Source organism: Trichomycterus rosablanca, chromosome 1 (genome assembly GCF_030014385.1).
Source record: "Trichomycterus rosablanca isolate fTriRos1 chromosome 1, fTriRos1.hap1, whole genome shotgun sequence".
Classification (NCBI taxonomy): domain Eukaryota; kingdom Metazoa; phylum Chordata; class Actinopteri; order Siluriformes; family Trichomycteridae; genus Trichomycterus; species Trichomycterus rosablanca.
Genome location: NC_085988.1, coordinates 26676020 through 26698116, shown reverse-complemented (window position 1 = coordinate 26698116; position 22097 = coordinate 26676020). Strand labels below are relative to the sequence as shown.

The 22097-nt window shown below is 39.4% G+C and overlaps 2 protein-coding genes across 2 annotated transcripts; both read right to left on the bottom strand.

The window, feature by feature from the left end:
- Positions 1-2977: 2977 nt before the first annotated feature.
- irf7 (interferon regulatory factor 7) lies at positions 2978-14875 on the bottom strand. Its single transcript, XM_062990966.1, has 9 exons — positions 14280-14875; positions 11288-11432; positions 10432-10600; positions 10265-10338; positions 9253-9307; positions 9008-9142; positions 5596-5991; positions 5374-5489; positions 2978-3607 (listed from the first exon to the last, which is right to left on the bottom strand). Exons 1-9 carry the CDS (start codon positions 14306-14308, stop codon positions 3458-3460), a joined length of 1269 nt encoding a protein of 422 aa, XP_062847036.1. The 5' UTR covers positions 14309-14875; the 3' UTR covers positions 2978-3457.
- Positions 14816-16866, bottom strand: LOC134309418 (uncharacterized). Its single transcript, XM_062990967.1, has 2 exons — positions 15400-16866; positions 14816-14896 (listed from the first exon to the last, which is right to left on the bottom strand). The coding sequence occupies exons 1-2, from the start codon at positions 16568-16570 to the stop codon at positions 14892-14894; spliced, it is 1176 nt and encodes a 391-aa protein (XP_062847037.1). The 5' UTR covers positions 16571-16866; the 3' UTR covers positions 14816-14891.
- Positions 16867-22097: the final 5231 nt, after the last annotated feature.

Below are 22097 nucleotides of genomic sequence, written 5' to 3'. Positions count from 1 at the left end.
TAAGTGGAGCTAATAAAATGGACAGTGAGTGTAGAAACAAGGAGGTGGTTTTAATGTTATGGCTGATCGGTGTATACACTACATGGCCAAAAGAATGTGGACATGCCTCCTAATTATTAACTTTAGGTGTGTCAGTCACACCTATTGCTAACTGGCATGTAAAATTGATTACATGCTTCCAATTTGATGGCAAAAGTTTGGGGAATATCCAGTTCTAGCATGCCTGCAACTCCCCATACACAAAACTAGAGCCATTAAAAAATTTTTTGTAAGTTTTGTGTGAAGAATCTCCAATGAGGTGCTCAGGTAACACCACGGTCTATTACGCTAGCCCACCATAGCTGAGATTCAGGGTTCTAATCTCAGCAGTAATATAAGCTTTACAGGCATCTACACAGACATAATTGGCTACATGTGAGGTGGATTTGGTCGAAGCCCTGCAATTGATTGCCATCCGATCCAGGGTATTCCTGCCTTGCACTTGTGTTTCCCAGTAAAATCAGACCTGCCTTGACCTTGAACTCAGTAGCCAGGATAAAGCAGTCGATGTGGCCTGCACAAAACCCTAAACTCAACCCCACTCAACACCTACCTTTTGAACTGGAACAGTGCTTGTGAGCCAGACCCTGTTGTTCAGCATCAGTACTAGACCTCACAAATGCTCAGTTGATTAAATGACACTTCAGAATCTTGCATAAAACATCTTGAGGCAGTTATGGTCATACGGTCACATTAATCACCATGGATTTGGAATGGAATGTTTAACAAGCTCATAGTCATGTATCCTCCTGCTTTTGGCAATAAAGTGTATTGTAGAGTTTATTTTAAGTTTTAGATGTGTAATGTTTGTATGAAAGTTCTAGTAATTGCAACTGTACTAAATGCGTCATGCCTCTTTTAAACTTGCCCTCTGGAGACTGTGACCCTGGTCTTGTTCTGGCCTGCTGAAAACTGTATGCAAGCAGCTTTGTGCACGGTCAAGTGAATAATTTGACAAAGTGAAATTCATTTAACACTGGAGATACTATTAATTGCAGTAAATGTGAGGAACTCATTAGTGCCTAGACTTGCAGGAGAAGGTTTGGACTCATGGCACTTTCCCAGTGAATGTTTTTCTTTTAACAGCTTTTTATCATAATTATACTAGATAAATTATTTGATATGCAGACCAAAGACAAATTACAGGAAAAAAATGAATCAACATATTTGTTTATATTTAGTGATGTTGAATCTTTGCCATTGTGGCTGGCTCATTGTAGCACAAGTCATTGGAATTATAGAACATCATTCATGCCTAAGTTACTTGCTCAATTTATGGTTTGATGACTGTGGTTGGAAGTTCAGTCTAACATGCCAGTTTAAACTCTCCTACCAATTTTTATATTCCTTAAACAAATTTAACATCACTTTTGCTTTGGCGTTGGAGCCTTGCCATGTTTTACCATGTTGTTTGAGCAGTCCAATGGACGTTGTATTGATTAGCAGTGATTTGTCTTTCAAATGGACCCAAACCATGTTAGAAAATTGCCCTCACACCCTAACAGAGCCCTGTACCACCTTCTTGGTGGACGCCACACATTGATTAAAACAATTTTCGAAATTATGGCAAAGTATGGCTCAATCCAACCTGACCACTTTTTAAATTTTTTAAGCAATTACTTTGTTTTGCACTTACATTCTGCTAAAGTGTTTGAAATAAAACACCACCTTCGTTTCAAATGGTTGCGGGCTGACCAGCTTTGCTTTTTGTACAGTGTCATGGTAATTGTTTTATTTGTTTAGGCCAAATGGTTTTTCTTATTTGTTCAGATTTTCTCCTCTAATTTGTCTTTTTGTCTGTAAATAACAATTACTTACTTTGACATGACTATACCATAATGTAATGGTCGTTACATGACCTTTTGATTGTTTTAAATCGAATAATTCAGTTATAATAACAGAAGTTTGTGTGTTGACTGAGGATGTCATTAATTAACATATTGCCCTATATTAACTGGGTTGCCAGTTAATGCTTTTTTGTCCATAGATTTTTAAAACTCTTTAAAGGTACTTTACATGTTGATTGATCTGATTCTTTATCACGTTAATCATTTGTTTCCTCATTGAGATCAGTTGGAAAACTATAAATGAGCACCACAAACTGACACAAAGAGGTTGATATTTTTACCATGATATGTTTACTTTTTCAGAGTGAAATGGTGCTTGGTTACTCTGAGGCTAAGTCTGTTGACTGAGCAAAATCTCTTTGTTTTTGTTTAATGTAAAAGGCTCATAAGTGCACCTGGATGTTCCTGTAGGTGCTTAGAGAAGCTATGTGTCGTGTGTGCTGCCTACTAAATTACACTTGATTCTTGTTGGGGAATCCACTCTGCTGGTTTGTAAATATTTTTTCTTTAATAAAAGTGATATTAAAACCAGCTTGATTTAGCTCTACTTTGTATTTTATTTACATTTTTATAATAGCACTATGGTAGAACACTGCAGCTTAGTGTTGGTTTCTTATATTTGCTGTTCTACTTGTTGCTTGCACCTTCCAAACCATTTAGTTTGGATTAGCTAGTTTAGGTGTTTAATCGTAGATGAAGGGGAGTGTGAACAAGTAAATGTGTTTGGTCCTGTAATGGCCTGACACACTGCCAAGGGTGCTTTACTGCCATGCACCGTGTTTCTGGGTGGTGTCAGACCCATTGTGAGGTTGTTAAAGATAAATGGGGCTGGCATGGGTCTGATCATTGCCAGTACTCACTGACATTGTAACTGATTTTTCCACCTACCTCTCAGAACGTGCCATTAAGACTAGTGGCTACACTAAATCGCCCTTAGTATGGGTGAGTTTAAACTGAGTGGGTGTGTGATGCCCTGTAATTGACTGTTAACCATTTCAATGTCTATTCTTTGGAAATGTGTTCCTTGCAGGTCCATAGTTGAATGTTATTTCAACCAGTCAAGATATAATTATTTATCATAGTTACCCATTTATTCAGAAGATACACAAAATACACCAGACATATCATAGAAAATACTAAGTAACAGATGAGAAAGATAACAAACCCTTAGGGTAGAGTAGAGAAATTCTTCACTAGAAGATAAATACATTTACAAGGTTACAGCTTCAACAGCAAAAGTGAATTAAAGCACTAATGCTTCCTTAAAATCATTAAGGTTACATTTAAAGTTACAAAAAGCTCAAAGACAACATCCAGCTAAAGCAAATGTTTTTGGAATGTATATTTTGATTAAACTCCTGACAATGCAGAATTGTAAAGAAAACAGGACTACCTCTTCATTGCAGTCATCCTGAGCAATTAAATACCTGCAAGGTTTTTTGCTGTGAGAGAACAGGTAAGAAGCCAGTAACTTGAGAACATTAGTGTTTATCAATAGGAAAGAGAAAGCAGTTGTCAGGGTGGATAAGCACTTCATTCTGTGCTTGGTGGCTGGAGGGTGGATGAGCACTTCACTCTGCTGTGGGTAGTTGGAATGTGGCTTCAATAAGATCAAACAGGCTGTTATGGGAGAACTGGAGGCTGATGTTGTCATTTTGCAGAGATGACGCTCCATCTCTCTGCGCTGCTTTGTGAAGCTCACGGCAAATCAGAGACACAACCTGGACAAAAAATACAGTTATCTTGATATTAAAGATGATAGGAAGGCCAATCCCTAAGCCCTAGGTTACTGACAGTTGAAAAGCAGTGGCATTGCCTAAAACATATACACTGATCAGCCATAACATTAAAACCACCTCCTTGTTTCTACACTCAATGTCCATTTTATCAGCTCCACTTACCATATAGGAGCACTTTGCTCTGAAATCTACAATTTCTGACTGTAGTCCATCTGTTTCTCTACATACTTTTTAGCCGGCTTTCACCATGTTCTTCAATGGTCAGGACCCACCACAGAGTAGGTATTATTTAGGTGGTGGATGATTCTCAGGACTGCAGTGACACTGACATGGTGGTGGTGTGTTAGTGTGTGTTGTGCTGGTATGAGTGGATCAGACACGGCAATGCTGCTGGAGTTTTTAAATACCGTGTCCACTCACTGTCCACTCTATTAAACACTAATGGCTCTATTTAACACCTAGTGGTTCACCTTGTAGATGTAAAGTCAGAGGAGAGTCCTATGGGGTCCTGACCATTGAAGAACAGCATGAAAGGGGGATAACAAAGCATGCAGAAAAACAGATGGACTACAGTCAGTAATTGTAGAATTACAAAGTGCTTTTATATGGTAAATGGAGCTGATAAAATGGACAGTGAGTGTAGAAACAACGAGGTGGTCATTATGTTATGCTAGATCGGTGTATATGTGATTGGGTTTCACAAACTGAGATTAGTATTAATTGTCTAGGAATGTTTATTTTTGTTATTCACTCATTTTCTCAGAGAGAAAATAGGGAAAGCAAACTACAAATAATAAAAACCATAAGTAGTTATGGTCCTACTTGAGCCACCTTTAGGAGCAGCATGATTGGCCTTTTCCTTTCAGCATAATTCTCCAGGTTAACTAATTAGATCTTTCTGGCATAGGAAAGCTGAGTTTTGTTATTCTGAATCTCCGTACTGTGTAACAACAACTTTTCATCAAGCTTTTTAGCTAAAACCATCACCATAACACGATTTTACCACACCAGAAATCAGGTTTTAAAAATTCTTCATGGCTTCTTCCATGAAGGTCATTTACAAGTACAGACCACACCTTCAACTGTAGTGTATGAATAAATTAATGGCATTTAGCAGATGCCTTTATCAAAAGAGACTTACTTTTGTAGCTAATTACAGCCTAGCAATTGAAGGTTAAGGGCCTTGCTCAGGAGCCCAACAGTGACAACTTGGCAGTGGTAGGGCTTGAACCAGCAACCTGATCTCTAATCCAGTACCTCAAACACTAAGCTACCACTGGCCTATCCTAACACTTTAAAATCCTACTGTTTTTATTTTAACACTTGAGTAGACTGCTGAAAGTCTGTGGTCATCCTCAGTTTATAGGTGCACTAACGTAAAAAAGAGAAAAAAAAACAGGTTTGCCAGGAATTAGAAGCTATTCTGGTCTATTGATGTATGCACAGAGACACAATATGTAGTAAACAAAAAGCTCAGTGGTAAAGCTACTAAGTTTTTCCTTTGCAGTTAGTTAGAATTGTGGTCGTGATTAACTCCATACTACCAGATAACTCACAAAAACAAAACTGATATTTTTAAGCTTGGTGTCAGTGATTAGCTTTCAGAATGATAATTTTCACATGCCTATTCTAGCCGGAGATGTGTGTAGAATTATGGAATTCTAATGTGTGATTTCTCATGAGCTTTACAACACTACGCCACACAGAAACTCAGGTATGTGACTAAATGCAAAAAGACAGCATTTTACCTTAACGATGATCAGTTTTTTCTCTATAGGCTTTTCGTCTGGAAATTTTTCACCAAAGCACAAACAGATGGTGTACTCAGGAGACCCACGCCTGTTCTCTTTGAAATCCATTAGATCTGAAACACAGAGGTTTAAGAAGCATGTATTAGGCCCTAACAGAACAAATGTTGTTTACACGTTTCTGTATAATTTAGAAAGATGAGAATATCTTTATTGTCTTACCTTTCTTGTATTTATCAAAGCTGAACAGCAGCTCCTTTTGGTTCTGAGGCAGCTTTTTGGGCTCTGGTTGGTTCGGGATCTCAGCAGGATCCCGTGTGCTGACGAACACATTGCACTTGTCCTGGCGGTAGCCGAAGATGCCATCTTGGCATACCTCCAGCTGCAGACCCCTTTTGATGTTGTCCAGAATGCGGTTAGTGTACTGAATCTGTTTCTGGTCACTTAGTTTCTCTGTTCCAGGGAAAGGCACTGACTGGCCCCTTAGGTCAGAAGGATCACACTGCGAGTGAAGCTGAACAAATGGACCTTGACAGCACATCTTTCCCATATCTTCTCCCCTGTAGGTTATGGAGATCTCCAGTGCATAAATATTAGGTAGGCTAGGAGTCTCGAGACCTGAGAGGACATAAGGACACAAGTACAGAACTGAGATTAGAATTAGAGGTTATAAATGTAGTGACACCATGCTTTTAAAGAGCAGAACTTTAGGGTGTCCCAAAATTCATGCAAGATTTGAATTTTGCACCATTTGTGCGGTAAAGATCATGCGATTTAACGCCGTTGGACTTTTTTCTTTGGGGTTTTTTGAAGTCTAAGGTTTATGCCATCAAGCCCGTGACCACCCACGCCTTGAAGGAGGAAATTCAGCCACATTTATGCAAAACAGTCATGGAACATTTCGACAAAAGAGTGCGTATGTGCCAGCAAAGCCGTGCAGGCCATTTACCCGATATGCTATTCCATACATAACCCTATACTGTATACTTTATGAATCAATTAAAAATTTACAATTTTTTATTATAAACCTGTGTTCTCTATCAAAATTACTTCTTGCGTGAATTTTGGGACACCCTTTAGATACACAGGTCTTAAGATAAGGGCAATGGTAATAAACCTAATGTTAACAACTGTTTTCAGATGATCTTAACAAACCAAATATTGAACAGTATAACCATTATGTAAATAAAAACCTCTATGGTTAATTCAATACATTTTAACATAAACCTGTCATAAAACCTCCAGCATAGCTTTACAAACACTCCCATGCAAAATGAAAATGGGCTAATCTCAAAATGGCAAAACAGGCTTTTAATTAGTAAGTATCTGCAAAAATCATATAAATTAATATAGTAATTAATAAGTAAATGACAGCTTTTTTTCTTTAATGATGTTGCTTCACCTTTTCACAGTGTCCAGACAGCTTTAAAGGCTCCCCACACATATACATTTAATCCTCCATGCATACATACATTTCTCACCAGACAACTCTGTTATGCCACTTTGAATTAAACTGTCCTTTCCTTTTGTCTTGGATGTTTTTCCTCAGACAGCAATGGCTATTTTAAATCTATTTTCTCTCCCAATCTAGTCACCCTTACCCTTGCCGTGACCAAGGAGAGCCACAGACTGTCGCACATGTCAGAGGGGCCGCTCTGCCTTTTTTTTTTTAATCTGTGAAAGATGTTCCACACTGTGTATGGAAAGTCACACACTGCTATTTATGAGCCAACCATCTCTTATTGCCTCCAACAGACAGCAGATCAGAATCAGAATCATTTTATTGCTGCTTTGCAGTGGCTACGAGGAATCAATTTGACCTGTTTTTCCTCTCAGTCACTGCCAATTGGAAAGGTCTGTGTGGACAAAATACACACTCATTTAATTGTTCTTTTTGTATCGTTTATTATGTGTTTATTACGGTGGCCGAGAAGTGCAAAACAAATTAACATTTTAGAAAACAAAATTACAAAAAAAACAAAAACAAAATTACAAAAAACAAAAACAAATTTACAAGAGCTGAAACACTTTTACCAATGCCGAAACAAATTTACAAACGGCGGATCTGACGTAAAGGGTAGGTACAATACACAGGAAGTGCTTGTTGCTTACATGCTGTAAATCAAACTGTTTCTCTGGGGTGAAGTGAACGGAGTTTGTGATGGTAACGCTAAACAGTGCTTTGTCTAGTTTGTGGAAATCATTTTATCCAATTGATACGCTTTAGTTTTTCTTGTGGGAAGTCCTTAGATAATTTGTGCAGACGTTTAGACGTGGCGTGTGCATCTCTATCTACCGTCCGCTCTTCTAAACATCTAAAGAATTCCCACAAGAAAAACAAAAGTGGCCAACTGGCTGAAATAATGAACACAAAATGGAAAAAACATTGTTTATTAGGGACGGAACATTTAATACCAAGGCTTTGAAGCTTGTTTGACTTTTGTAACACTCAGTGTATCGGAGCTCGTATTAAACCAGCAGGAATGTGCGGGACTGATGAAGCTTTGGTGCTGTGTTTTATCTCACTGACTATATAAGAGACAGTCAAACTAGGGTTACCAACTGTCCCGTAAAATACAGAATTGTTCTTTATTTGGAGACTAAACGCATCATCACTAAACGGGGTGATGTGTATGAAACAGAAGGAAACTGCTGTTACTGTGGGAATTAGAAAGCGTTTGGTTATTATATTAAGTAGTATTCACTTTTATTCTTAGTAACGCAGTGTTTATCAGGTTTATCAGCATAACAACCTGTTTAATACACCGCTGTATGAGTAGCACAGTGGGCGGAGTGCGTTGTTCTGCCTAAAATATGGTTCTGACTTATTATTATAAAGAATGAAAATATTAAATGTTAAACACCCTAAATAAAACATTTTGATAATGTTCTTATGACGGTGTAAGACCCGTTATATTTTTTATAGGTGCAACCCTAACCACCCCCCTCCTCCCCCACTCAGGTATTTTCAGCACAATCAGGAAAAAGCTTCAAAAGCTTTAATGAGGTTTCATCTGCACATCACTATTGTTTAGTGTTACCGTCACAAACTTCGTTCACTTCACCCCCGAGAAACAGTTTGATTGACAGAATGTAAGCAACGAGCACTTCCTGTGTATTGTACCTACCCTTTCCGTCAGATCCGCCGTTTGTAAATTTGTTTCGGCATTGGTAAAAGTGTTTCAGCTCTTGTAAATTTGTTTTTGTTTTGTTGTAAATTTGTTTGTTTTTTTGTAATTTTTTTTTTTTTTTTTTTTTTGTAATTTTGTTTTCTAAAATGTTAATTTGTTGCACTTCTCGGCCACCGTATACTTTATTAGGATTTTAACGTCATGTTTTACACTTTGGTTATATTCATGACAGGTAGTTCAAGTTAAGTTCATCAGTACAAGTTCAATGTCAAAATTCGTCACAGGCAATTTAGTATCTCAATTTACAATTTACCCAACTTACATGTTTTTTAACTGTAGGAGGAAACTTAAGCTCCTGGAAGAAACCCCCACATGGAACACATGCAAACTCAGAAAACTAGATTATACCAAGTGCACCTTACAAAAAAAACCCTAGTATGTATAGGAACAAGGTGGGCAACCTGAAATGGAAACACCAAAACTTTTTATGAGCCTGTACATACCTGTAGTGTAATGTTGCTGTGCTGGAGCTAGCATGTTATTTTGAAGGCAAGTCTGCTGCACATCTGGCACAGAGGTTGCAATATAGTTGTTTGAAACATCTATGTTTTGCTCTTGATATGATGCCCAGGGTTGGACTAAAAACACCACCAAAGACAGAAAGAATAAAATGTTGCTGTATTTCTTTTACTATAAGACTAAAAATATATTTGTGCAGTTAAATAAAAACTAAATTATAAGGGAATACCTGCAAACTGTTGACTTAGATGTAAAGTGTCCATGTGGTTTGGCAGGTTTTCATACTGTATAAAAACAAAGCAATAAAAATTAAAGACTTTATTGTGTGTCCTATGAGGATTATAAACAAGGCTTCCTATAACGGTTTAAACACACATACTGGACAGTTTGTCTTTTTGAAAATGCCTTTTAAAAACTTTTCAAAACCAACCAAGAACCAGAATTAAGAAAACATTAAAGCAATGTTAATCATTCATTTTGTACTGCTTTATTTTCCTTGCGTCATCCATGTAATAAGTCAAGAATGCATGAGTAAGACTGCCAATACTTTGTGAGGCATTACACACTCGCACATTTGCCCACAGACAAACTAATCACCCTTGAGGGTTTTTTGAAAGGTGGAAGAAACCCAAAGTACCCAGAAGAAAGCCACACAAGCACAAAAAAGTCTGCAAAATGTTGTCAATCAATATGTATATGTTTATTATCCAGTGTTTGCTAGGGGTTATCAGAAGTCTGTGTGATCTGAACAAGATTTTGTGAAACTTATACTTTCATTACTCATTAGCAGCCTTGCTATTTCCAATATATCAAATAGTCCAATATCAAACATGACTATTAAAACTAAATATAAAATTAAAGTCAATGTAATATTCGGATGGCATATACATTTAGCAGTCCTCAATTTCTGTGTTGGAAATGGCATTCTGCTTTCTGCCATGCTGCAAACTGCTCCAGTTTAGCATTCAGTATGCATTTTACATTTTTATGATTTTGTATTTTACAGTGATATACTACATGGCTGAAAGTTAATTCATAATTTATTGTACACCATTGTTAGCAATGGCTGTGGCTTAAACACCTGAAGTAATCAACATACAGATCCTTAAGCCATGAAGGTATGTGACTACCAGTGGTGCAGTTTTCCAAGACAAAATACATTTATACAGTATAGTACACAGGGAGATGTTGTTGCATAGACTTTTATGACCCTCATTTTAACAGTATTTTTAGAATATTACCTCCATTGCTTCAACTCCATTGTCTGCTGAGCTGTACATTTCTTTAATATGAATAGTTTGACTCTGTTGGTGATCTGTGGAGGAAATCATCATCCATTTTGTTACATGCAAAGAATAAAGATTCAGACAATCTTTTGAACAAATTAGCTGCAGTACGGTTCTCTTACTCTCAGGCCAGACAATGTGATACATTTTATGGGGATCCTTGGATTCCTTGGAGTGGTCTTGAAGAAGCTTAAACTGTGTGAGGCTGTTGAGTGCACAGCGAAAGTTGGTTTTCCATTTTGCTCGGTCATTGGGGTACTCAAGGATCTTGCCACTAACCACAGCCCATGCCTAGACAAAAACATAGCATTTTTCCATATATACTGTACATATGAACACATTTAAAATTTGATGCCTGCAACACATTCAAAAAAGTTGGCACCTTAAAGACTAAAGCATGGTAGTATAATGCTCTGGGACTGTTTGGCTGCTAGTATCTAGAATGGTGAATGGAATAATAAAAAAAGTCATACTACCTCAAAATTTCTAAAACATGGCCAGAGTTTTGTGTTTTAGCAGGACAATGGCCCAGAAGAAATATCACAACTGGTTTTGAAATACAGCTTTTGAAATTAATTTCCAAAGTCGTGAATTCAACCATTAGGAATATGTGAATTGTACTGAAAAGTGAAGCCTGTGCCAGAAAACCCACACATTTGTAAAACTAAAATTGACATATTTATATGACCATGTATACATATATATGATTGGTCAGTTATTGTTTCTTTCTAATGAACTTGTAAAGGAAATAAATTAAAGATTGATTAATTAATGTAGTTTGACTAAAAGGTATGTGTGTTTTAGTCATTTTGACAAAGCAGAAGACTTACACTATATGGCCAAAAGTATGTAAAAACCTAAAAGAGCTTGTTAAACATCCAATTTCAAAACCAAGGGAATTAATACAGAGTTCAGGTCGAGGCCAGGTCTCTGAACTTATAATGTGCATGTCCCCAATGCCAAGTTAAAAAGCCTCACTTGGAATATTTTGTTGTCTTCATCACGGCAGTCTCTTCTGGAGTTGTGCTTCCACGGGATGCGGAATGTGTCCTTTCCGATCATGTAAAGTCCATCGTAGTGTCCGCCTTGCACTTGCTCTATGAGCCAGTTGGCGAAGTGTGGCCTGGTCAACAGCACAGAGCAGCAGATCACACACACACACATATATTTATTTTTAGGATGTTAACGTCATGTTTTACACACTTTGGGTACATTCATAACAGAAACGGTAGTTACTTGTTACACAAGATTCATTAGTTCACAAGTTCAATGTCAAACACAATCATGGACAATTTTGTATCTCCAATTCACCTTGCTTGCATATCTTAAGACTGTGGGAGGAAACCGGAGCTCCTGGAGGAAACCCACACAGACACAGGGAGGACCCGGGCCGCCCCACCTGGAGATCGAACCCAGGACCTTCTTGCTGTGACACACATACGTAAATATAGTGGAATTTACCTTAATTGCCACTTAATTGCTGCTACAAATAAATCAACATCTTGCAAACAGTAGTTAATACTTTTACACCTGCCACATACACCGATCAACCATAACATTAAAACCACCTCCTTGTTTCTACACTTACTGTCCATTTTATCAGCTCCACTTGCCATATAGAAGCACTTTGTAGTTCTACAATTACTGACTGTAGTCCATCTGTTTCTTTACATACTTTTTTAGCCTGCTTTCACCCTGTTCTTCAATGGTTAGGACTCTCCCACCACCACAGAGCAGGTATTATTTAGGTGGTGGATCATTCTCAGCACTGCAGTGACACTGACATGGTGGTGGTGTGTTAGTGTGTGTTGTGCTGGTATGAGTGGATGAGACACAGCAATGCTGATGAAGTTTTTAAACACCTCACTGTCACTGCTGGACTGAAAATAGTCCACCAACCAAAAAAATATCCAGCCAACAGTGCCCCGTGGGCAGCGTCCTGTGACCACTGATGAAGATCTCAAAGATGACCAACTCCAAACAGCAGCAATAGATAAGCGATCGTCTCTGACTTTACATTTACAAGGTTGACCAACTAAGTAGGAGTGTCTAATAGAGTGGACAGTGAGTGGACACGGTATTTAAAAACTCCAGCAGCGCTGCTGTGTATGATCCACTCATACCAGCACAACAATTTTGCTTTATAACAGTACTTTTTTTTTTTTCATTCGCAAGCAGTTAACCTAGTAGCAACTGTACACAACTAATAACAATAAAGTTATTATAAAATATATATATATATATATTATATGTACATATATATACATATGCAAGCATGGGCGGATCTACCGGGGTGGCATAGGGTGGCAAATGCCACCCTAAAAGAAAGCCTTGCCACCCCTGCTGCCACCCCAGTTGGCAGCAACGAATAAAAAAAAAGTTATGGCCAATTTGACATTTACGAGCGCGAATCTCCAATGTCCGACTGCAGTGAACGTAGCACGAGATAACGTCAGAGCTGCGCGAAGCGTCAGAGTAGCGCAAAGCGAGGGAGCCAGGAGACACGGGAGGAAAAAGGTAAAAACTGATTAACTATCTATCAAGAAATGAAATTATAATGAAAGCACAGTGCTAGTATAGTCGCAATGCTGATTGAGATGATAAAAATCAGGTTGAAGAATGTTATTTCGCTAACTATACATGTAATGTTAGCTAGGTCTGACGTTAGTTCTGTGTAAAGTAGGCTATAAAAGCTAATATTGATTCAACGTCTGTCAAGGAAAACATTGTAAAGTTACTTTGAATCTTACAGAAATGAACCTAAAAATACTCTCCCAGGCTAAAATGTTAGTGTGTGTTAACACAGTCTGATGGTTATAACTAATCAATGACTGTTCCAAATTGATTATGTTTTTACTAGTTGTTATAATGTATAATTAGTTCAGATGTAATGCAGTTTGAATCTTTCCTCCCCTCCATTTTCTAGACGTATCCAAGTCCAGGTGTGAGGTGCCAGTGCAGCCAATGCGAGAGAGTTTCCCTACAGGGAGGAGCAGGGTGAAGCTTCCACAGCGACTGGTACAAATCTCATCCCTGGTTAGAATACTCGCAGTCGAAAGATTCAGCTTACTGTTTATAACTGTAGATAAATTCATTAAGCGTTTTGCTGAGCAACATGGAAATCGCCGCATTCAGCTGTTTACATTTACATTTTCAGCATTTAGCAGACGCTCTTATCCAGAGCGACTTACAGAAGAAGTGCTTCTATAGTGAACATTTAATTTCTCAAGTTTAGGAAAACAACAAAGAACACAAATCTGCTAAAACCTGTTAGAACCAAAGTGCCTTTTTTTTTTTTTTTTTTTTTTTTTTTAATGGAAAAGAATGGAACAAAATGTTAGTAAATAAGTACAAGTCAGCCTAAGTGTTTAGTAAAAAGGTGGGTTTTTAATCGTTTTTTAAAGACAGCAAGAGACTCAGATGTTCGGACAGACAGAGGAAGTTCATTCCACCACTTCGGTGCTAGAACAGAGAACAGCCTTGATGCTTGTCTTCCTTTAGTCCTGGATGGGGGCTCAAGTCGAGCGAGACTAGAGGCTCGGAGGTTGCGTGGTACAGAGCGGGGTTTGATTAGGCCACGAAGGTAGCTTGGGGCTGGTCCATTTTTGGCTTTGTAGGCGAGCGTCAGTGTTTTAAACTGAATGCGTGCAGCTACAGGAAGCCAGTGAAGAGAACGTAGCAGTGGGGTGATGTGGCAGTGTTTGGGTTGGTTAAAAACCAGACGTGCAGCTGCATTTTGAATGAGCTGTAAGGGTTTAATCGTGGACATGGGAGCTCCAGCCAGAAGGGAGTTGCAGTAGTCCAACCGTGAGATTACAAGTGATTGCACCAGAATCTGGGTAGCTTCCCTGGAGAGAAATGGACGAATCTTCCTGATGTTGTACAGGAGGAACCGGCATGATCTTGTCATGTTGGCTATATGAGGAGAGAATGTCAGCTGGTTATCAAGGACAACACCAAGACTTCTTACCTTATTAGATGGTCTGATCTGGGAGTCATCCAGAGAAATTACTAGGTCCTGGGTTGGAGACTGATCTCCAGGAATGAGCAACATCTCTGTCTTGCTGGGATTAAGTTTTAGATGATGAGCCGACATCCATTGTGAGATATCTTGCAGACATGCTGAGATGCGAGCTGAGACTTGCGTGTCTGAAGGAGGAAATGACAGAACGAGCTGAGTGTCATCTGCATAGGAGTGGTAGGAGAAGCCATGGGAGGCTATGACCTTGCCCAGAGAGCAGGTGTAGATAGAGAAAAGAAGTGAGCCAAGTACAGAGCCCTGAGGAACACCGGTTGAGAGAGTGCATGGGGGAGATATGGATCCCCTCCATGACACTTGGTAGGAGCGCCTTCCAGGTAGGAGGCCATCCATTGCCATGCTGAACCTGTTACTCCAAGGTTGGAGAGAGTGGTCGGGAGAATGCTGTGATTCACTGTGTCGAAGGCTGCAGTGAGGTCAAGAAGAATAAGGACAGATGACAGTTTGGCTGCTTTGGCAGCATGAAGCTTCTCAGTAACAGCTACAAGTGCTGTTTCCGTAGAATGCGCTGCCTTGAAGCCAGACTGGTACGGATCGTGGAGGTCATTCTGAGTGAGAAAGGCAGATAGTTGGTTATAGACAGCACGTTCAAGAATTTTGGATAGAAAAGAGAGGAGTGAGACAGGTCTGTAGTTGTTAATGTCTGTAGTGTCTAGTGTAGGTTTCTTAAGAAGGGGAATGACCTGAGCTTTCTTAAAAGCAGTAGGGACAACACCTGATGTCAGGGAGTTGTTGATGATGGGTGTGATGAAGGGGATTAGGTCCTGTGAGATGTCTTTGAGGATGGTGGATGGTATAGGGTCAAGTGCGCATGTAGTGGGATTGCTGGATGAGAGGAGCTGTGTAACCTCATCCATGGTGAGTGGGGTGAAGCTGGTGAGTGTGTTGGTGGGTTGAGAGTCAGTTGAAAGTGGGTCAGTCGGAGAGAAGGATTGATTGATTCTGTCGATCTTGTCCTGAAAGAATGTTGAAAAGTCAGTAGCAGTGAGAGAGGCAGAAGGGGGAGGGGGAGGAGGGTTTAAAAGAGAGGAAAAGATAGCATGAAGCTTACGTGGGTCAGCAGCAGATTGTTCAAGCTTGGCTTTGTAAAAAGATGTTTTTGCAGCAGTCACGTCAGATGAGAACCTGGACAGCAGATCGTGGTAGGAGTGGAGATCAACACTGAGCTTAGATTTCCTCCACTTTCTCTCAGCTGCCCTTAATTCTCTTCTGTTGCTGCGCAGTGCATCTGAAAGCCAAGGAGCTGGGTGAGAAGGTTTTCCTCGTTTGAGGGTAGGAGGACAGAGCTGATCGAGGGATGTTGAAAGAGAAGAGAGTAGAGTATTAGTTGCGGAGTTGAGTGGAAGGGTAGCAAGCATGTCAGGGTTAGGTAGTGAAGTTAGGATGTTGGAGATTAGCAGGGAGGAAGATAAAGAGTGAAGATTGGGGCGTGTTGTAAGGGTGAAAGTGTGGTTGGAGGTAGGAAGAGTTGGGAGACAGAGAGAGAAGGACACAAAGTGATGGTCAGAGAGGTGGAGTGGGGTGACAGTGAGGTCCAGAGCAGAAGCTGGACGGCTGAAGACCAGGTCCAGAAGATTGCCTCCTTTGTGTGTCGGAGGGCTGTGGTTAAAGAGGAGGTCGAAAGATGAAAGAAGAGGAAGAAGGCAGGAGGACTGAAGTGTAGGGAGATTAAAGTCACCAAGAAGAGTTAGAGGAGTTCCATCTGAAGGGAAGAAACTCAGAAGAACATCCAGCTCTTCTATGAAGTCTCCCAGTGCGCCAGGTGGTCTGTAGATGACAATGATATGAAGAGTAATCGGAAAAGTAACAGTAATAGCATGAAATTCAAAAGATGAAATGTTAAGGTGAGAAACATTCACAGTAGTGAATTGCCATTTCCTGGTCAGGAGCAAACCTGTACCACCACCCCTACCAGATCCTCTCGGTGTATGAGAGAAGGTGTAGGCAGAGGATAAGGCTGCTGGTGTTGCTGAGTTCTCGGTGGTGATCCATGTCTCAGTCAGTGCCAGGAAGTCAAGGCTGTGAGAAAGTGCAAAAGCTGAGATAAAGTCAGCTTTCTGGACGGCTGATTGACAGTTCCAGACCCCACCTACCACCACTGTTTGAGACTGTTGCAACAGTTGGGGGTAGATGAGGTTGCTGGCGTTGCTGTTCCTATAATGTGCCCTCTGATGTCTGCAGGGTCTGTGAGATATAAGCACAGGAATAATTGAGTAGCACATGCTGAGAAAAAGTTTGATGGATTAAACAATGTCAGAGACTGATAGTACTTACCCAAGTTAGTTTAGATTAGTAGAAAAAACCTAGTGATAGAGAAGACCAGTCTGTAGCGGAGATTTAATTTTATACTAAGCTTAGCCCTGCCCCTCAATTCACACCTAGGCCTCTAACAAAAGGCACCTGAAGCCACTTTAACCAATCAGCAAAACACAGATTATTGCATCAGACTATTTTTTAACAATAGTTAAATGCTACTTAAATGCTACTTCAATTCTAGCAATGTTAATAATCAAAGTTACAAAGATAACAAGTCTAGAACAAGTTACAGCAAAAAATATACACTTTAACCAGAAGCTTACCTTACCCAGGAATACAAATGAACACTAAAAGTTACAAGCACTACAAGCACACAGCTGTTATAGTGTTGTTGTTTTTGTTGTTGTTTTTAATGTCTCTTCTTTTGTATATACAGTATAAATCTGTTCAAGCTACTGAGGGACAAATGGGGGGAATGTGTGTTCTGAGTAAACAATAAAAGCGATGTCCAGTACCTTGTTTGAGTGCCATGACCCATTTATTTCCACAGTGTATTTATGCTCATCTTAGTACAGCTCAGTCCATAGATCTTCATGGGTAAGTTTTTCTTTGGATAGTTTCTTCTTGTACAAATGCTGCCTGCAACGCTGCCACTCTGACACAGTCAAAAACTGTTTGCTTTCCCTCTCACACATCTGCCACTCATCACCCGTGTCTTACCTTAATGCCTTTCCTTTGATAATGCCTCACCTACAGTAGTGTTACCATACTTCTATCTCCTATTAAGTGAGATCACATTGTATGGTCACTTATTTCTAATATGAACTGTTTCACATGAAACCTCAAATGCAAGACATTGATTACATGAGATTAAGTTTGTCTGTATGAGTAAATGGCAGCCCGTGCCCTTTTGTAGTGTGTACATACTATTTCTCGTCAAACTGTGATAACTGTGATTAAATTCAGTATAAATATGTCTGCCATATGTTGCCACCCCTCAAAAATTCCTGCCCCCTCTTGCCACCCCATAAATATTTTTCTAGATCCGCCCCTGTATGCAAGTAAATTTGCTTTAGTTACTTTTCAGTGTCTCCGAGACAATCCATGGTGGTGTTATAAAACCCGATGTCTACAAGTCACAGAAACGAAACTCTTCCACCTTACTGCGTGCTGAACACGTATTAATGCATCATTTATCCTCTGCTTACTGCAGTAAAACAATAACCCAATAACTTAATGGCTCAACAGCCTCAACAGTGATGTTTGTAATGAAATATACTAAATGCATTCTCAAACATACAGTAGGTAAATTCAGCACAATAAGCACTTCAGCCCCGGTGCTAAATAAACACCTGCGCCTGAGCTCCAGCTTAATGTAGCGTTCATTCAGCACTGCAGATTCATTCACACACAGCTCATTTATCCTACCTGTTTGTTCCCATGATGTTCTTGAAAATCTGTTGATCTGGTAGGTTAGTAATCAGTTTGATTTTCTCAGAAAACCTGCCTGTTTATTTATACATAAAGTGACGAGCTAGGTTTGCTGGGACGGACTTATTTACCCATATATGGAGATTCCGGTTAATGATGCAACAGTATCCCAGCTGGGAACAGCAGCTAGCCGCACCTCTAACAAATTTCCCTGCAAAGTGAAAGGCAACCAGTGTTTGCTTTCATCATCACGTTATCACTGTATTGCTGACACTGCTTACAGTGAGATTCAACTGTCATGACATAATCAGGCTTGAATAAATTATCAGTGAAGTAAACACTTAATCTCTCTCTTTTTTTTATATACCATAGCATGTTCCTCAGTGAGGGTGGCAAAGTGGTGCAAGAAGTCATGTGAATACCTGGATTAAATCTTTTCTCTTTTAAAAGTTCCCAGACATCCAAAAACATATAAAATATGACGCTACTTTCAATAGCTCAGCTCTTAGATATGACTAAGCAAATATTGATGGTGGGCAGTTACTAGACTAGTACAGGTACAGGACTAGTAATCGAAAGGTTGCTGGTTCAAGCCCCATCATTGCCAGATTGCCACTGTTGGGCCCTTGAGCAAGGCCCTTAACCCTTAATTGCTCAGACAGTATAATGTCGCAGTACTGTAAGTCGCTTTGGATAAAAGCGTCTGCTAAATACTGAAAATGTAAATGTATTTCTGCCCAGTGTTTCTGGTTGGCTCTTTAAGAATGCAGTGACTACTGAAAATTAATTGAGGATTTAATAAATGTTTAAAATGTAACCCAACTAATTCAATATTGCAACTATGAACAGTTTTACTGGCAGATCAATAAGCACTACATTGTTACTGAGAAGTAAGGGACACTTAAAACTGATTCTCTAGTTTAATGTGTTTAAACATAGGTAATAACAACTAATTATAGGAGATGTATTAGGCAGTGTTGAGTTCAATCCTCAGCTTACTTATTGGTTTTCTTTGGGTACTCTTACATTCTTCTTTTTACCAGTAAGTATGATGGCCTCTCTAAATTGCACCAATGTGTGATTAAGTCAACGAGTGAGTGTACCATGCCAAATTATAGTATGTTTTATAATACTTATAGGAACATGAAAAGTTTTCAATGACATTTTTTTTTATTTTACAGACAAACTGGCAATTGTAGCCTAGCAGTTAAGGTACTGGACTAGTAATCAGAAGGTAACTGGTTGAAGCCCCACAACTGCCAGGTTGCTGCTGTTGGGCCCTTGAGCAAGGCCCTTAACCCTCAATTGCTCAGACTGTATACTGTCACACTACTGTAAGTCGTTTTGGATAAAGGCATCTGCTAAATGCCGAAAATGTAAACGTAAAAACTGTATTGTTGTTAAGACACTGCCAGGTCTGGTAAAAAAAAATGTGTAGTGACAGGTCATCAAGCATTTTCTGTAACTGCATTGCACATGCTATGAGCAAATTGGGCAGGGGGTACCAGTAAGGTACCCACATTTTAGTAAAGCAGTATAAATGTATGTCCATCATGAAACTTCTAATGTAAAGTGATATTCCCACAGAAGATGTAGTAGCCATATGCAGCAAATAATTCTATACGAGGTAAACACATATATGTAACAAGCATATTATATACAGTAGTCCTTGTCCACATTTGTAACAGTCACTGTCCTGCTTTAAATGTATAACATGCAAAACTGTAGTTTGAATATAGAAAACAAATAGAGTTTACAATTAATTAACAAGCTTATTTAAAATATTTTGAATATTTTAGTCTTATTTCTGTAGGCACACACAAAACTGTAAAGGCATTCAACAGGAAAACCCCTGCAAAACCAGTGCACAATATTTTTGCACTGAGGGAATTGCATCACTTGCAGAAGCAATCTTCTGAAGTATAAACTCTTTATCTACTCTTCCCAGGCTAATTACTCTGGGCAGCTTCAAGATAACATTCTGGCTGTGTTAGTCATGTGCAGTATTTATTTGTCATATGTTGTGACAAATTTAGAACTCTTCTATAGATATCCAACAGGTTTTTGCTGTATTGAGCAATGCCCATTTTGTAGAATACTGTTAACATTGAACAAATAAAGAACACTGATCATAATAACATGTTTCATCATTAAAATATCATTTTTTATTATCTTGTTTCTCTCAGATTTTATTATTATTATTGTTATTACTATTATTATTATTATTAATCATATATTAAAAAAGCAAAACATAACATTTGTTCTATTTACTTATTGATTTATAATTTTTTGGTAATTACTTCATCTTAGTCAGGCCAGAAACATAAGGTTCATCCACCTAGAACCATGCACTGAGGTGCTGTAAGAAACAAACTCCATACAGGACTCCGTGCAGACTGGAGGCAAGTTTCAAGCCCAGATAACCTCTACCTACCTCTACCAGATCTCTCTATCTACTGTGCCACCATGGCACGGATGTGAAAAACATGAAGTATCAATTTTCAACAAAGTATCAGTTATTAAGAAACCTTTAAGCTGCATTCCTTTGATGGGAAAATTCAGCTACACAAATAGCAAGTACTTGTGTTGACAGAACAGTTTCTGTGACACATCAACTCAAAAACAGGTGTGTCTTTCTATGTACATCTTTCGGGGGAAACACTGATTCTTTACTGTGTGAACCTCTCATTCACCTTTCAAGCCACATCCCACGAGTCTAGAAGCAGCTGCAGATAAGGTGCCACATGACTTCTGTTTTTCAAAAGAATATAGCACACTTACAGCAGTAGAGGCTTGCATGTATGTATCTCATGTTGACCTGTGGAAAAAGGAAATGAATCTTTTGCTGGTGCACTTCCCTCTTACAGCTCTTTGGAAGAGCAGTCCTGCCTTCATGTGGCTGCCCTAAACACGCAGAGGCCTGATCTGAGCTGGGGTCCCCCTCTACATCCTCGTAATTCACAATTCTCACATCCTCTTTCTCTTACAAACAAAACTCTCACCAGTATAGAGAAGTACACTGGACATATACAGTAGTTCTTACAGTAGTTCTTGCTTTCAAAGAAGTTCAGGACTATTCTTGCCAAGTTCTTGAAGATGGCAGTACTCCACAAATCACACCTTTATGGTAGAGTGGCCAGACGAAAGCCACTTCTTAGTAAAAGGCACCTAAAGGACTCTCAAACCATGAGAAACAAGATTCTCTGGTCTGATAAAACCAAAATGTAACTTTTTGGCCTGAATACCAAGTGTCACTTCTGGAGGAAACCAGGCACCGCTCATCACCTGGCTAATGCCATCCCTACAGTAAAGCATAGCGGTGGCAGCATCATGATGTGGGGATGTTTTTCAGCAGCAGGCCTGGGGCGACTAGTCCTAATAGAGGGAAAGATGAATGCAGCTAAGTACACTGAGATCCTTAAAGAAAACCTGCTCCAGAGCGCTCTGGACCTCAGACTGGGACGAAGGTTTACCTTCCAACATGACAATGACCCGAAGCACACAGCCAAGAGAACAAAGGAGTGGCTTCAGAGAAAGTCTGTGAATGTCCTTGAGTGGCCCAGCCAGAGCCCAGACCTGAATCCAATCGAACATCTGTGGAAGGAGCTGAAAATGACTGTGTACCGACGCTCCCCATCCAACCTGATGGAGCCTACAAGGACATGCATAGGGAATGGGTAAAAATGTCCAGAAACAAGTGTGCCAAGCTCGTAGCTTCTTTCCCAAGACGTCTTGAAGCTGTGATTGCTGCCAAAGGTGCATCAACCAAGTATTAGGCTGAGGGTGTGTACAGATATGTAACCCCTAAATAAACCATTTTTGTCAGTAAAATAGAATTGCATATTTTCTAAACCCTGTTTTCACTTCGTAATTATTGGTGATTGTGTGTAGATGTTTGAGGCAAAAAAAGAACTCAGTGCTGTATTCAAGACTGGGCTAAGCAACTGAAATACTTTAGTTTAACTGACTACTTTCACTATGCACAGAAAATGGAAGCGGTGCTTCACAGGAACCTAGAAGTCCATGTTGCAGTGTGGGAAATTGCTGCATTGACAGAACATT

What these genes read in the sequence shown, in the direction of transcription:
- irf7 (XM_062990966.1), bottom strand. Translation starts at nt 14,308, where the DNA reads ATGACTCCCAGATCAGACCATCTAATAAG. An exon ending in ATGGAGTTGAAGCAATGGAG is followed by an intron (nt 9,308 to 10,264) that starts GTAATATTCTAA and finishes GTTTTTATACAG; the next exon opens with TATGAAAACCTGCCAAACCA. An exon ending in ACAGCAACATTACACTACAG is followed by an intron (nt 5,992 to 9,007) that starts GTATGTACAGGC and finishes ATGTCCTCTCAG; the next exon opens with GTCTCGAGACTCCTAGCCTA.
- LOC134309418 (XM_062990967.1), bottom strand. Translation starts at nt 16,570, where the DNA reads ATGTGCTACTCAATTATTCCTGTGCTTATATCTCACAGACCCTGCAGA.